Genomic DNA, 17,187 nt, shown 5'->3' with positions numbered 1-17,187 from the left:
CTCACCACCCTTATTCCTCTGGTTTAGTCAAACACGCTAACAGCACCATTAAGACTCAGTTGGCAACATTTATAGAGGCCCTCCAAACATCTTGGTCAAAAGCACTGCCATCTGTCCTTCTAAATCTTGGATCTTCCGCTTTTGGAACTCATAAACTCTTACCATTTGAGATAGTCACATAATTTCCAATGCACTTGGTTCCCACTTCTTTTGACACACGACTGATAAAAGGAGAGACATTCCAACGTTGCAAAGGATTAATTGCCTCTATTAAAAATAACCATGTTTTAATAGAGCAATCTTTTCATAGTGTACCCTTGGGAGATGAAGACATTAAGCATCACATCTTGCAACCTAGAGATTTTGTCTACTGCAAAAGAGTCCTCCAGAAGAACTCACTTCAACCTCATTGGAAAGGTCCCTATCAGGGACTGCTAACCAACCCTTGTGACACCAAGCTCTGAGAAACAGACTCTTGGATTTATGTAGCACACCTAAAGAAACCACTGACTGTACCTGTACATCACCTGGTGACCTGAAAGTAAAGATTTTCTGGAATTGAAGCAGACGACATCTGACGAGACAGCTTTCCCAAGATATACTTTTGAGGATGACATAAGGCTTCAGATGATCTCCAATGTCTATGATCTTGATATCATATGGACTTTAGATAAAAAACACCTGAGAGTTCTCCCTCCTACCCCTCCTAATTACTCAGACGTGACCTTAATAGATTTTCAATCTGTTCACTTTCCCTCTGACATGAGATACTATACCAGGAAAGGTCCTTCCTGACATTGACACACAAAAATCCACTGAAACCAGAAACGCTGACTCTAGATCAGCAATGATTTCAGAGAAAGATTATGATCAAAAGGGGGAAATGTAAAAAATTAATAAACAGAAACCTCAATTAAATAGTCAGGATACCAAAAGGGGGAGCTCTCAAGCCCTGCAAAAATAGCAGAGTTCAACAGGAAGAAGAAAGGCCTCTTCTCTCTTCTTTCCTGAAGGGCTCAACCAATGAGAAGCCTTGGATTCTCTGTTTATTATAACCCTCTAAACTTCCTTTTCTTCTTTATAGAAGCGTTCTCCTTCTCTCACAATACAGGGACTTGCACGTGTCTTGCCATGGTTGCAGACCCCAAATTGCAATTCTCTGCTGATCCCAAATAAACTCATCTTTGCAACTTCCTGTTGATCCTAAATAAACTCGTCTTTGCAATTCTCTGCTGATACCAAATAAACCCACCTTTTCTGACAATGGTGGATTAGCATGGGGATAAGACATAAGGGTAAAGAAGGCTTAACTGAGATGGGGATTTCTGCTGGAAGAAAGAATGTTAGTGATGCTCTGAAAGAATCTAAATACTCCTAATTTTTAAAAAAACGATAAAATTAATGTTATCTGAAAATGAGAATTCCAAAAATTAATGTACCAAGAGCTCAGGAATGTACCCTTGGTAATGTTAGGCAGGACTCTAAAACCACTGCAAGAGAATTTTAATGCTATTTATAACCTAAACTATGACTAAAACAGAGGAAATATGGAAACAGACTTCCTGAAGTTCCCGCCATATTCTCTAACAGTTGTTTGGACAAATATGCTATTAGTTGTCCATCCTATTAGTAACACTGCTTCCTTCCTGCAGATTCATTCTCCCTGAAACAATATACTATAAAAAAGGACTTACATAAAAGACAGCTGGAGCTGGTTGCCAGGGGAACTGACAATGTTCCAGACACATTCCACATTAGAGGGATAAATTTCTGGGTAGCCAGGGCTGTTGAAGATGCCTTCAGCCATGTGGAAGATGCCACCACAAGCTAGAAGAAAAGAGAAGCAAAGTGAGAGGCAGATTAAATACTGAATACAAGACACCATAAGATAAAGGAGAAAGAACACTAGAACAGCTGTTAGCAGCGTCAAAGGATATGCCATTTTCATTTCATAATAAAAAAAATCCATATCATATATAATAAGGAAAAGATTCTGAAACCTGAAAACTAAAAGTCACAGGGTATGGTGGATTAGAAGGAATCTCAGTAGTTTCTTTTCTAAAAGCCTTTTCTCCCTGTGAACTCTAACTTTATGTAATAAAAGACTCATTTTAATTCTGTAGTCCCTCGGTATTTCTGACCAGGATGACTTTCACCCCTGGCCTAGAACAGAAGGCAGTATTTCAGCTTTTCCTTCTCAGGAGAGCACAGAAACATGCACAAATCTCCTTGGTGTTCTAAGGCTTTTAGCTGCTAATAACAAGGAAGCCAGCAGCACTCTCCTGGCTAAGAGCCCCCGCACTGGGTACCCCTCTTTCCCCTCCTCCCCATAAGCCACCATCCATCCTGCATCAGTGACAACACCCAGCCCTGCCTGAGCGCAGCTGTGAGGCCAGGGAGACTAAAGAACAGCAGTTGTCCACCCATAAGAGATGCCATCAGACACTGTCCATCAGGGGCTCCCTTAACAAACGTATCATGAAGGAGAACAAGGAGACACCGACAAGATAGTCTCCCAGGATCATTCCAACCAGTTCTCCCCACTTCCAGAGCTCATCCGTGTAGCGTCAGGCACAATTGCCAAGGTATGGGAACAACCTAAGTGTCTGTCGATGGACGAATGGACAAAGAAGATGTGGTATAGAGTTCACTACTGCTAGACTTTACAAGCGTGTTGACCTAATTTGAAAGATAGTAAGTCATAGAGGTGATCTAGGAAACTAGCTCCGAACGCTGAATGCAGAAGAATCCAAAATAATAAACCAAGGATTTTCTACACATTTCTCTTAACCTAGTAGCACCATTTGCTAACATTTCTTACCTGATGTTGATGCAGCATATGTGGCGTGGAAACCACCAAAATTCGCTATAGAATCCGAGACGAACCTCAGTGTCAGAGCATTGCTGAAGGAAGTGATGGGGTGGGGCATGGAGGGGCCACAGTATCGGCCTAAATAATGAAGACGATGACAAGGAGAATGAATGATGACAAGTAAACACGTATTTTACTAGAATCACAAGAGACCAAAGCAAACAGAAGAAAACACTATTAGGAGAAACACTTAAATCAGGGTCAGTGTTGGGGATGATGCCTGATAATTCAAAATAAGCTATGAAAGCAAGCATAGGGGCGATGATTCATAAGCATGGCAAAGAATGTTAGGGGGAGGCAGAGTAATACAGATGACCTCCAAATGTAACGAATGCTAAACTCTCCCGTGCAGTAGGGACCTGCGCAAATAAACGTGCTAATACTTAAAAGCAACATATAAGAGCAGAGAAGCACGTGGATGTTGGAACCAAAACACCTGGATTCAACTCAACTCCCGGCTCTGTCACTTACCAGCTGCGTGACCTGAGTCAAGTTACTTAAGTGCTCTGTGCCTCAGTTTCCCCACTTGAGAGAGGGGACCATTGATAACAATGAAATCCTGTATCATAAGGGTATGAGGATTAATTGAGTTACTGTTTATAGAGTTCTTAGGATAGCACTCAGCACAAGGTGTTATATAAGTGTCCATTAAATAATATAGCCTCAACCTCAGTTAAATGCTTACAGACAAAAATCTCAAGGAATCAATCGGAAGTCTGCAGAGAGCAGAGAGTATTCCTCAATTGCCTGTTATCATCTCAGGCACTGTTCTGGGCACCGGGAATAAAGCAATGGGCAAAACAAAGTCCCTTCTCTGATGGAGCTTGTCTTCTTGTGCAGGATGAGGACCTTGGATGACAAAGCTCAAATACTCCAACTCAGGCCCTGACACTGCCCCTAACTAAGGCCCTGACACTACTCCTAACTCAGGAGTGACTCATGGAGAATGTTTAAATAACCTGAGATTATTTTGCTTGAGAACATTTCAGAAACTATTTAGCAGCAATCCCTAATTTCTACTGGGATGTTTTACAAACAGAACTCTAGATCACCTATCTACTATCTATCTGTCTATCTGTTCTTTTGTTTCCACTGAGGACAAAACCAAAAGACACGTGCTCAATTTGAATGCCAGCACTGTGGTCAAATGTTAATAAGAAGTTTCTCAGAGAATGCTACTTAACGCTGGAATGCACTGCATTTCACCTCTGTCTAAAGCGATCGCAACTTTCAATTAAAAATATATATATATAAACTATTCATGTCCTTGAATATGAACAAGCTGAGTTTCTCGAACACCATATTAGACCCTGCTTTCTTAGCCTCTCATTATCTTTACATGGCTGATGACGCGCTTCATAGTTATTGGAAACATTTTAACCTGGAATGACAGCATATACACACGTAAGCACAGAAACTGTAAAAAGCCAAGGCCACAGATGTGAGCGAGTGAGCGCGGCAGTACCTCGGAGGGGCGCGTCATCATGACTGCCGTCCAAAACCTCTAAGAAGTCTCGAGTACACGTTGTGCTGCTTTCAAGTCCAAAGTGGCTAAAGGAGAGGGTGATATGATTGACTGAAAGGGAAAAAGAGAAGACTCTTTAATAACGTTCTGGCAAACAAAACATACAGGGAATGCTATTTCACCTCTGATCCTTTCTCCTGCTGGTTCTCCAGCAGGGGAGCCATGAATCTGGCAGATGTGCACAGGGGGACGGACGTGGGAGGGGGGTGAAGAGGAGAAGTAACAACCGCTCTGCTAAAAGCTTTCCTTTGAAGAGTAATTGAATCCATGCTTTCGAAAATGTCTGTAGATTCTGAAACGCTGGTACTGGGAAGAGAACCCTTGGAGAAGGGCCCTTGGGTCGGTTTATTTCACGGACGACGGGGAATGCATCCACTGTTGCTGTGTTCCTCGCAGAAGTATTTTTCTTAATAGAATAGTTTCCTTAAATTCTGATTCTTTACCTGTGCTTGTAAATAAGACACATTTTCCTCTCTGGCACACGTATCCTAGCATTCTCAGTGTTACTTTAAGGCCAGAACCGGGGAAACGGAAGTTCATTCATTTATAAAGAGAGCTTTGAATTACTTGCAGAAAGGTATGTGCCCAGGTACATTTTCCTTTTGTTTTCTTCCAGGGTCCCAAATCTTCCGAATAGGATCTTTCCCTATTGCTGTCTTTATACCAGTGACGCTTTCATCTAAATGCTTTAGAACTGTTTAGAAATTATCCTGAGGTGCAAGACTGTGGAACTCGAGGCAGGGTTACTCAAGGCTAAGTTCCTGGCTACTTTCTTTGCCTAAGGATTACATCACTGACCCCCAAATGACACGCAGGGCAATAAAGATACCCTTCTGTTAATACTTAACGTGCCTAGGAAAAATGTTAGAGAATATTTAAGCCAAACTCTTCTTTTTTTCGATTAGCTAATGGGGCCTCATGAGCATAAGTGACTTTCCTCTTATCACACAGGTCATTAATTAGAGAGCGGAGTAAAGAACTTAATGCCATTCCCACATGACGTCTGAAATCATCAATTTTTCCTGAAAACCTCAAGGAAGGGCAGGGCTCATTTGGAACGGGATTCATAATGGCCCTGGGATCACCCTCTTCGCAGTCATTTTGCTTGAGTCCTTAGGAGTCTCTTCACTTTCTCTGTAAAATGTGGACAGTAATCCTTACTGCCAGAGCAGAAAATAAGACTCTAGGATTCTAAAAAGAACACAGTGTAAGCATGTATTAAATGTTTCTTAAGGCCTATGCTGGGATTTTTTTTAAATACGTGCATCACAGGAGAGACCAGATTTTGTAATTAACTTCCACCTTGGTTGAAGACCAATATGCTCATAGCACTGCATCTCCAAACTATGAGTTATTAATTTTCCAGTCTATGGTTCTTATTGTTCATTTATTCACTTAGCAACTGCCTTGAGCATCTACTACACTCAAGGCACAGATGTCAAAAACGATTTATTTATCCACTATTTTTGCTTACCCCCAGTCTCACACGCCTGTCATTTCAACTAGGTTACAGGTTTTTGCTTTGTTTCGTTTCCTTTGCTAGGCCTTGAAATTTAAAAAATAATTAAATGAAGAACAAACAGTAAAAGTTACTTCCTACCAGATTAGGAAACCCTTGTTCTTGTGCACATCAGGAAATGGGGCTCCCAAAAACAGGAGAGGAAGGCCATCAATTGTTACCACCAAGGAGATAAGAACATGAGTCATAGCTGGACTTTCCCACAGCCACCAAGCGTCCTGGATTCTTCTTTATTTTTGTTACTTACACGGAGGCTGGGCTTGAATTATCCAGCTGCAGTTCTGATTGTATGGATAGTTGGCAGGGAACAGGGGAGAGGATATCGTATCAACGGAGTCGGTGAGGATGTAGCCGCCACAGGCTGAGGGACACACAAGCGCACACATATGTCACACACTTTTGATTTTTGCTGACTCTCCAAAACAATCATTTGAAGAATGAAAGCATAAATGATGTTTCCTTATTTCTAAAAGGCATGTCAAGGAATTTCTCTGCCAAGAAAGCTGCACATAAACCATGAGAAAGTGGCAACATACTCTACATTTATAACAGTATTCTTCAGTTACGGGAAGTGGGGAGTGGCAAAGAACAACAGAGTAAATGGCTGTGAATTGCCTGAATCATTCAACAAAATGCCGGCATTGATTCACTTACTCTGCCCACTTGCAAATTACAGACATAGGGATAATCTCTTTTACGACTGACTTTTTTTTTTTTTTTTGCGGTACGCGGGCCTCTCACCATTGCGGCCTCTCCCGCTGCGGAGCACAAGCTCGGGAAGCGCAGGCTCAGCGGCCATGGCTCACGGGCCGAGCCGCTCCGCGGCACATGGGATCTTCCCGGACCGGGGCACGAACCCGTGTCCCCTGCATCGGCAGGCGGACTCCCAACCACTGCGCCACCCGGGAAGCCCCACGACTGACTTCTTTTTTAGGAAAATAAATATTCAGTTGAAGGAGACTTCATAAGGGCGGCTGTGTGTCATCAGGGGACTTGAAGAGCCCTGTGGGAGTAGAAGATGGGGGGTGTACAAGGCATCTCATGGCGCAGACAGCGCTGAAGGAGGATTCGAGGGTGAGGGAGAGTGGCCCAGGGCAGCCCGAGCAAAGACAGAGGAGGGCACGGGCTGCACCACACACGCTTGGCCGAAGCATGGGGCGCGTGAGGAGGGTCGAGCGATGCCGGAAAAAGAGCAGGGCAGATTCTGTGCCTGTGTGGAGAAGCTTGGGCTCCACGCCCTGGTCGGTGTGGAGGCAGGACAGACAATGGAGCACTGAAGGTCAGAATCAGAACTCGCTACTGCACGTTGACTTTGGAGGAATATGGGAGAAGGGCAGGTGAGGCCAGGAGGCTGCTATAGCAGCCCAGAGAAGACCCGCTGGGGACTTCTTTGCTATGAAGCAAAACGTAAGTGATTAATTAAATGAAAAGAAAGAGTGTTAAGAAGCTGTTTTTGGGCTTCCCTGGTGGCGCAGTGGTTGGGAGTATGCCTGCCGATGCAGGGGACACGGGTTCGTGCCCCGGTCCGGGAAGATCCCACATGCCGCAGAGTGGCTGGGCCCGTGAGCCATGGCCACTGAGCCTGCGTGTCTGGAGCCTGTGCTCTGCAACGGGAGAGGCCACAACAGTGAGAGGCCCGCATACCGGAAAAAAAAAAAAAAAAAAAAAAGAAGCTGTTCTTTCTTTGAAAGAACTTCGCAGTCTTCTTGCTCCAAAGCCTACAGCGCACCTTGGGGAGGCCTCAACCCAGAAACTCTTCCTAGCCAGGGCTCTTTACTGCAGAATCCAGGCAAGCCAAGTCCACTGAAACAGATGAAATGACTAAATAGACCACGCTTGTTTGAAATGACAAGGATCCTCCCAATAAAAACCAAAGGCGTATTAAGGGGACAACAACCCATCCAGCTCTGGGTTCCATCTCTGACAGTGGAATAAAGGGTTAATCTCTAAAATTCCCAGATGAAAGGCAATGGGTGAAAAGGTCTAGTAGGAAGTGGTGCTTTAAGAAAAAAAAATGGGGAATTTCCTTGTGGTCCAGTGGTTAGGACTCAGCACTTTCACTGCCGTGGCCTGGGTTCGATGCAGGCCGCATAGCGCGGCCAAAAAAAAAAAAAAGAAAAGAAAAGAAAAAAGAAGAAATCAATGGAAAACAATACTGATTCTTCAGGTGGAGAGCAACCACTACCTTGAGGGTTAGAACCTGACTTTATATTACAAGAAAGTCTTGTAATTTATAGTAGCGTATCTCTTAGCATAAAACTTTGGATAAATACTAGATAATATATCTGTGAATAAATGAATCTGGATAAACACTTCTTTAATAGTGTCTCTAGTATTAAAGGCACTTTTAAGTGTTATTCTGAAAATTTGCTTGAGAGATACAGAGATCCCAAGGAAGTTCACGTCACCTTAGTTAGACAAAGGAAAAGTTAAAAGTATCAACAGTTGGAATCATTGCAAACCACGGTTCCTTTGTTCTACTTAAATTGTCGCATGTTAAGTAGAAAGCTGGGACCGATTTCGGTCTCATTTTACTGCAGCACCAAGAGGGGCACTTAAGAACAGATGGTTTGTGCTTCCGGGAGACCCGCGCGGAACTTGCCTTGTCTGAAGTGAGCGCGGAACCCCCGACTCTGTCTGGAAGGGCCAGACTGAAATCGCAGGAAGAGGCTGTTTCCTGAAGAGGTGAAGGGGTTCCTCAGCTGCTGTCTTCCACACACACCAGCAAGGCGAGGGGCTGCAGAGCTTAAACCATCAAATGCCTACAAAGAAACACAACAGGGAACACAGTGGTTCAGAACTTCAGATCTGCCTGTACAAGGCGCCTGTTCCGTGGAGTACCTGCACATCGGTGACCTAGTAGAAAACACATTTGCTGGAATCCAGTGCTTCATTTTATTGTCTTGTCACTCAGGTCCATTGGAGTGTCTGAGTCTTTGGTCATTTCTAGGAAAACTAGGGATTTCAGTAGGAGTTTCTGTGCCAGAGAAACTCGCCATGAGATCCCTGGTTGTCTTTATAAATGCCATGCCTATCCCTGCTTTCTTCCTCTCCTGACTCCAGGGTTGTTACATCATGGGCCATGCTCACATGTGCTGACACAAGAATGAATATGGAGCAAATACATAAGAAATAATGAGGAGGAATCATTCATTTTCAGAAACCCAGCCTTTGCTGGAACTTTATGCTCTTCACGGGGTCATGGTCAAGAGGAAGAGAAATGGTAGAATTCTTTCAAATGACGTAGTGATGTGAGGCTGATTTAGAAAATTACCTCATTATTTTAAAAAAGATATTGGGCTCTGTGCTGCCCAGTTCTGCGCTGGGACTTAGCTGACCTTCCATATGTGCCAGTGGAACAGAGTTTACATTACAGACCCCCAAAATTGCTGTACTGGTGTGTGAAATTGAAGCTTGCGCATTTTCTTGGGACTCTGTGTGTCTGGTGTGAATCTTTGAATGCTCTTATGTGTAAACTGGGGGGAAATGAGTTCTTTGTCTCTGGACGATAATAATAATGACAGCAACCGTTCATTAAACGTTTACTATGAGCCAGGAACTGGATTCAGCCTTTCACATATACTATCCAGTTTCCTCCTCCCCAGATTCCCCCCATTTTCAAGAAGAGGATAACGGATGCACAGGGAGCTCACTGATGTGACCAAGACACACAGTTCCTAAGAGGGAGCAGGACATGGTGAACCAGACAGCTAGGTTCTGGAGTCCAGAATTAAACCTTTCATTTTGTCCAATGCAATATTTCAATTAAGCAAGATAGATGCATCAGCTGGCCAACCGCCAGGGTGGGAGTAAAAGTATGAGGTTAAAATATGACTGCTTCATGCAAAATAAATTGCTATTTACATTTCATAAGAAAGCCCTGGGAGAAAACAGAAAGTCGGGAACTTAATACAAGGAAGGTACACACAAGTGACTTTAGATTACCTAGTGATTACAATCAGCATTCTCCTTAGCACGTAAGTGTGACTGGGAGGCTATTCTCAGTTTAATTTATATGAGCACATGAGTCAAACATCAATAGGATTTTTAACTCCCTAATGAGGGGGCGAAAACTTTTACAATAACGAATTTCATATAAATGCTCTGGAGCATCACTTCTTTTTTCTTTTTCTTTGTTTCCCTCAATGTCCTAATCTTTAAATCTATATATCCAATAAAACTTTAAACCTGATTTTCACTCAACATTTAAAGGTTGATTAAACACTAAATGATACATTCTCAACCAATTCAAAATATAGTTTCCCATCTAGTGTGACTGCCTCTTCTGAATACCTTGAATACCTTAAATGGGAGCCAAACCCCCACACACACCATCATTACACAACCTCTTATACTACATTTACACTGCAACCTATTCGCAAGTATTACCACCATTGGTTTAATCCAAGATTTGTTTATCTCTGTACTTGGTTTTAAACTTTCCTAAGGTTATAGCTATAACAACGTAGGATTTCAGTAATGTTATATTAATACTATCTTGCTTTAAAGAATACCCTCTTAGAACATCTGGGGTCCAGGGGTCTGGGGCATATGGCAATTGACCCTTGGTCAAGACTGCTTGTACAAGACTACTTGCTTCTCTCAAGGTGACTGGTTTGTTTGCTTAAAAGAGCATTTCTTAAACTTCAGTGGAACATGGGTTCTATGAGGTTCATAGACGTCCCCAACAAAAACAACAAACACCACCCAACGATACACACACATTCAGAGGATTTTTACAAGTCCATGAACTCACAAAGCCAAGACTCCTCTAGTTTCCTTTCTCTCTCTCCAAATTCAGAGGGCTAGGGAGTAAGTAGATACTGTTCCTTCCCTTTCTAAGTTGTCTTTTTCTCTCTGAATGGTTGAAATCCTCTTAAGGCAAAATAAGGAAGGTAGAAAGTGAAGGTGAAAGTCATTCAGAAAGTCACATGAATGAACCATTTCCCTGGAGGTTCTTTAAAAGAACACATCTTCTAGGAGGTCTACATGTTTCCAGCCCCTCCTACCCCCAAGATCCTGGAATCACAGGACTCTGGCTGAAATCCATACACCTGGGTCATTACTTCACAAGAAACAGATCCAAGATAGAAGGTTTCCAATGTCCCTAAATCAAAATTATATACCAATGTCACCCTACATTTGGTTAGCATGTTGTAATTTTACAAGCACCAGTGCAAACATCTCTAAAACTAGTCCTCAACAGCATGTGATGTTTTTCATTTTTTTAGTGAAGAAAGTGAGACTTCACAAGTGTGCTAGCTATTAAACTATTGTCTCATCCAATGGGAGCTAGTGACCCAAGATCATGGAGCTAGTGACCCAAGATCACGGAGCTACTGAGTAGCAGAACCAGGAACTTAATTCTTCTCTCTCCAAATGCTATATTATATCATGTTACTTCTCTTTACAATATGTATGATAGTTATTAAGTTATAGGTTCCCAATTACCATTTTATGAAAGTGTAAGACCTCACGTTATCAAGGAGACATCTGGGGTCTTTTTTTTTTTTAACAGTTTGGAATAGCAGTCCTTTTATTTGAGAGTAATATCAAATCAATTTAAGCTTTAATTTATAAAATTATAAGGAATCCAACCTCCACTGAGTTATCAAGCTCCAAGCCCAATATGATTCTCTTTTGCCATAATCCCATATTGAAATGCTGATTTTACCAACAGGTACTTGAAAAGATGCTCAAGACAATTAATCACCAGGAAAATGCAAATCAAAACCAGAATGAGATATCATCCCACACCTGTCAGAATGAAGGTCATCATCAAAAAGACTACAAATATGTGTTGGTGATACTGTGGAGAAAAGGGAACCCTGGTGCACTGTGGGTGGGAATGTAAATTGCTACAGCCGCTATGGAGGTTCCTTAAAAAACTAAAAATAGAACTACCATATGACCCAGCAATCCCACTGCTGGGCGTATACCCTGAGAAAACCATAATTAAAAATGAGTCATGTACCACAATGTTCACTGCAGCACTATTTACAATAGCCAGGACATGGAAGCAAGCTAAGTGTCCATCGACAGAAGAATGGATAAAGAAGATGTAGTATATATATACAATGGAATATTACTCGGCTACAAAAAAGAATGAAATCTTACCATTTGTGACAACATGAACGGATCTAAAGGGTATTGTGCTAAGTAAAATAAGTCAGACAGAGAAAGACTACTACTATATGATCTCACTTATATGTGGAATCTAAAAAATAAAAACAAATGAACAAATATAACAAAACGGAAACAGAGCTATAGATACAGAGAACAAACAGGTGGTTGTCAGAGGGGAGTGGGTGAGGGGAGGAGAGAAATAGGTGAGGGAGATTAAGAGGGACAGACTGCCAGTTACAAGATAAATGAGTCATGGGGGTGAAACATACAGTATGAGGAACACAGTCAGTAACAATGTGGTATTTTTGCATGGTGAGGAAGGGGGTCAAAACGTACAAACCTCCTGTTACGAGATGACTAAGAGCCAGGGATGCGATGCACAACATGACAAACAGGATCAACACTGCTGTATGTTATACAGGAAAGTTGCTAAGAAAGTTGTCGATCCCAAGAGCTCTCAGCAAAGGGACAAATACTCTTCCTATTTCTTCTCTTTCGTGTCTATATCGGATGATGGGTGTTCACTAAACTTACTGGGGTCATCACTTCACGCTGTACGTAGGTCACATCATTATGCTGTACACCTCACCTTACACAGTGCTGTGTGTTAATTATATCTCAATAAACCTGGAAGAAAATAAACTTGATGTAAAATTTGCAAAAAAAAATTATAAGGAAAAAACTGCAGGGAAGAAAATAGGAGAAATCTTGTTGCTATTTTTTTAAATTCGAAAGTCATAAAAATTATCAGTATGAATTTCCTTTACTTCCATTTAGTTCCCAAGGCAGAGCTAGCAAATTATATTATTACTGGCTATACACATAACATATTCACATAGCTTCTAGATATATAAGCCTTATGGAAGTCTACTGCCAAGAGTTTCCTGGGCCTGGGAACTGATTTTCTGATCTGTTGCTTAGGTGGTAAAAAGAGAAATATACAAAACAAACAAACAAAAAAACCTGCACATTGCGACTAACTCATTTCTAGATAACTCCAGTAAAATAAAATGTTGAAATTGAATCCACAAAAGAAAAAGCAGCCACCATCCGTGGGAGTTCCAACTACAGGAGCTCTAAAAACAGGCAGATGGAGTTAAGCAGTAATCTAATTTCTTCGCTAAAGTTAATCAGTGTCTTTACAAAGTATTCAGAGTCTGTCAGATTTCCAGATACCAGCACATACGTTAAAAATATACCTGAACTTACCTCTATCGTACAAAAATAGGAGACTTTTTAAAAGAACAGAACCAGGCACATAACGGACAATAAACGTCTGATGTACAAATGAGTAAGTATATATCGTGTATAAAGAGCATATGACCTCTGAGAACAACGGACTAAGGTTGAGGAAAACCCAGAGTTACGAAAGAAAGCTGCTCCTTGTCTGGTGGATTGGGCAGTACAAACGCACAGCAGGCACGACGGTGGGGAAGAGGTTATTCACCGTGGGAAAGAGGTCAAGTGGAGCTGCTTTCCGCACCCAGAGGGCAGTGGACGAGGTTCCAATCAAGGTCAGGGGCCAGGCCACACACACAGCACCCAGGTGCCCTCTCACGGGCTGTGCCAGCCCTTCACCAGGACCACGAGAGGAGGAGGATGGCGGAAGGTGGGTGGAGGACACCGGACCGACCCCCAAGGCCCAGAGTATCCAGGACACATGACATTACGGTGCCACCGGGGACCCCCTATATACCCTGAGCTGTAGCCACAAGGTAGAACTGAGCCAAACATTTAAGAACTTTAATACTTGATGCTTTATAATGTTAAGGAGATTTGAGTAAATATCAACCCCTTTTCAGAGCTGACACGTGTCAACTTCAGCACCAAGTGACGGGGAGGCAAACCATTCAAACGAGAGACCAGCACCCCTTCCGGATGATGTTTAGAGAGGCCAGTGGTCAGACTCCAGGGACCGGCAATTTGAGAAAATAAAGGAGCCAAGCAAAGGGAACCTTTCGTCTTTCCATATACTTACTGATGATGGAAATATGTATTATTTAACAACATGCATTCTTTTAAAGCAGGTGGCAGAATTCCTTTTAAAGAGAAAAAAACAGAAGGTGTTTATTTAGCAAAACACCCTCGCAGGCTCTCAGAGAACGACTGCCAGGGGAGAGATGCTACGTGACTTACTGTGGACGGGTCTCTCTCCTCTCTGTCCTTCAGCTGCCTAATGTGTAAAACTGGATTGACATGAGAATATCGTTCATACTGTTCGCCAGAATTAAATAAGTTAAAAGGCATAAAGGTATGTCAGGTCGTTTCTGGCACACAGTAAGTACTTAATAGATATTAGCCTCTGCTATTAAAGTGGGATGAAGAGATCACTAAATTGCTGTTTAAGAAATGGATAAAACATCGTAGGGAGGGAATGGGAAAGCTAGGGAGGCAAAGACAAAAAGAGGTCCAAAGATGGGGGTTCATATGGCACGACGGGAGCCTGAGTTGGAGACATAATCCATGAAAACTGCCCAGCTGGGGCGGTGGGGTAGGCACAGGGTGGCAACTTCTGACCTGGCCCCCAGTGCTTCATGCCCTGTGTAGCCTCTTCCCTGGAGGGTGGCATGGACCTAACGACCTGCTTCTGATAAACAGGACAAGGTCAGAGTGAGGGGTGTCACTGCCATGGCTCGGTTGGGACAGATGGACCCTTGCATCTTGCTGGCAGCCTCTCTTGGTGGCACTGTCCCCTGCGCCCTGTGCTGTTCACCCTGATGAAACAGCTGCTGTGCTGTGAGATGCTCTGCAGAGAGGCCGCGTGGCGAGGGGCTGAGGGAGGCCTCTAGCCACAGCCTGCAAAGAACCGAATCCTGCCAACGGCCACGTGGTAAGTCACACCGGGGTTCCTGACCCACAGAAACTAGAATTATTGTTGTTTTGAGCTATTACATTTGGGGATACGTTTGTAGGCAGCAACAAATAACCAATCCAGGGGGTGTGAAATGAGGGACTGAGCAAGGAATGCACACTGGGGTTTTTAGGGCAAGGATGTCTAATATCACATTTTAGCTCACCTGCAATATTTAGGCAGTCTACCATATAAAAGAGCCTCACGTGTGTAGTATTTTGGAGAAATAAAGCAAAGAGGTCTAAATCCCAACTTTTTCTTAAAAAGGGGTAGAGAGAAAAAAAAAAAGGGGTAGAGAGAAAGGGAACGGCCATAAGAAGCAAGAGATAGAGGCCTTGAAATGTAAACAGTGACAAGAAACGGACACCTGGGTGACCACTCCCCCCCACCTCACTTCTCCACACAAAAGTCCCTGGAAATATTATGGGATGATGGGTTTCCCAGGCCTCTGAGTCTCCTTTCTCTCACCTGAAGCGACCCCCTGTGTCACCTTCCACTGAAGGGACCAAAAGTCATTCATGGAACTTAGTGACTTGGAAATTACTTGAGGTCTAAGGGGTGACTGGCTGTAGTGACGGGGCAGCCGGGGGGTGGGCTAAGTTGTGTACACAAAGGGAAGAAATGGAGACAGAGTGGCATCTCCACTGTCCTTGGAACCGCTGGCCCTCCCAGAGGAGCTGCCGTGGTGACGGTGACCTGCCTGGCGTGAGATGCGCATTCAGCGAATGTGTTACCCTGATGGCGAATGCCATTGTTTTCTTTCCTTGTTCCTTCCTTAGTTCTTTGGAAAGTAAAGCTATCACAGCGTGTTCAAGAATTCATAAGATCCATTAATGTAGCAGGTTGAGTTGGGGATGACAAAGTATCCGGTCTAGTTCAGGAACAACAGTGATTGCTTAAAAAATCTCTGTGTTCCTCTCCAAACATTTTCCCTACAACACCAAACCCGGCTTCACAGCACAGCTTCAAAACTGTCCAAAAAGTGGAGCCTAAGTGGATGTCAACACTTACACTCGTCTCAAACCACACTGTTCATGGCCTCTCAGTACTCAGCCTTCACTGACAGGCTACGTACGGGATTCGGCCCATCTGACATTTTCCATCTGACCGACTAAGGCCCGAAGGAGAGCACGGTGATCTTAGGTTCAGAACACCTGGGAAGCACAGGTATCTCGTGATCAGAACACCTGGAAGCACTCTGAGAGTCAGAGCCCCTAGACTCCAGTCCTGAATCCATCTGGGATACTTGTTTGTTCCTGCACTTCAGAAGCTTCTGGTTATGAGTTTCATCGTCTTAAAGATGGGGTAGATAATATGAAGGTAAGTTTCTCCTGTTTCATGATAGGAATGCTCACGCACACATTTTTTTAGCGGAATTTGGCAACACAGGAAATGTAAAAGCTAGCTCTTTCACTTCCGGGCGTCTACCCGAGACAAACTCTTGCATGATTGCATTCAGAAATGTGGACAAGAACGTTCCTTGCTGAGGGGTTGCCATAGTACAGTATCAGAAGCAACTGAAATGTGCACTAACAGTACATGGGTACGTGACTCATGGGATGCTAATAAAGTGGAATCTTGTATGGTGGCAAAAAGAACGCATTAGATCTGAATGCACCACAGTGTAGAAAAACGTTCAAAACAGATGGTTGGATGAAAAGAGTGGATGGAAGAATATGTGTTATGTTGTATTATGTTCATCAGATAAATAAATTATACATCATAATTTATTTACTTGAACATAATACATTTACTTGATGTACATAATACAACATAACACATATTTGTAAAACATGCAAAATAACATTACATACTGTATACAGATGCACACGTACAATGAAAACGTACCAAAATAGCCATGGGAATTGTAAACACAATTTCTCATAGATTGGTTTCCTCTGGGCCAGGGGCTGGGAATGGAACAGTGTGGGCTACACATGGGGCCTCAAAAGGAATGCATTTCTTTTGGGGGAAAAAAAAAACAAACAACAAAGAACTTGAAGCAAATATGGCCAAATATTGAGATTTAGCAAGTAGGATGTTTTCGTTCATGCTATACTTTACATGCGTTGTGTAGCTGATACTTTTCTGTAGACTTAAACTATTTCATAATAGAGTTTGCAATTAGAAAAAGAGAATCTATATAAAGGAAATAATGGGAAATGTAGACTAAGATTTACATATAAATATGCTCTTCAGAGCATTATTATAATAAGAAAAGAATAGAAGTAATCTAAGTGATCAATGATAAGCTAGTGGTTAACTCAACTCTACGGTGTCCATGTAACTGATTA

At 42.7% G+C, this 17,187-nt stretch overlaps 1 protein-coding gene across 1 annotated transcript in view; it reads right to left on the bottom strand.

Moving 5' to 3' along the window:
- The window catches only part of CUBN (cubilin), a 269,760-nt gene that overhangs the window by 119,725 nt on the left and 132,848 nt on the right, over window positions 1-17,187 (bottom strand). The window contains exons 32-36 of the mRNA XM_022580595.3: window positions 8,519-8,678; window positions 6,164-6,277; window positions 4,338-4,448; window positions 2,822-2,950; window positions 1,695-1,827 (exon numbers count right to left, since the gene is read on the bottom strand). Coding sequence (XP_022436303.2) covers window positions 1,695-1,827; window positions 2,822-2,950; window positions 4,338-4,448; window positions 6,164-6,277; window positions 8,519-8,678 — 647 coding nt within the window. The remainder of the gene's footprint in view (window positions 1-1,694; window positions 1,828-2,821; window positions 2,951-4,337; window positions 4,449-6,163; window positions 6,278-8,518; window positions 8,679-17,187) is intronic.

Source organism: Delphinapterus leucas, chromosome 2 (genome assembly GCF_059928025.1).
Source record: "Delphinapterus leucas isolate spDelLeu-1000000601 "Yukka" chromosome 2, BTC_Dleu_Yukka2, whole genome shotgun sequence".
Taxonomy (NCBI): domain Eukaryota; kingdom Metazoa; phylum Chordata; class Mammalia; order Artiodactyla; family Monodontidae; genus Delphinapterus; species Delphinapterus leucas.
The sequence above is the reverse complement of the archived record's forward strand: the minus strand, read 5'-3'. Positions and strand labels throughout refer to the sequence as shown.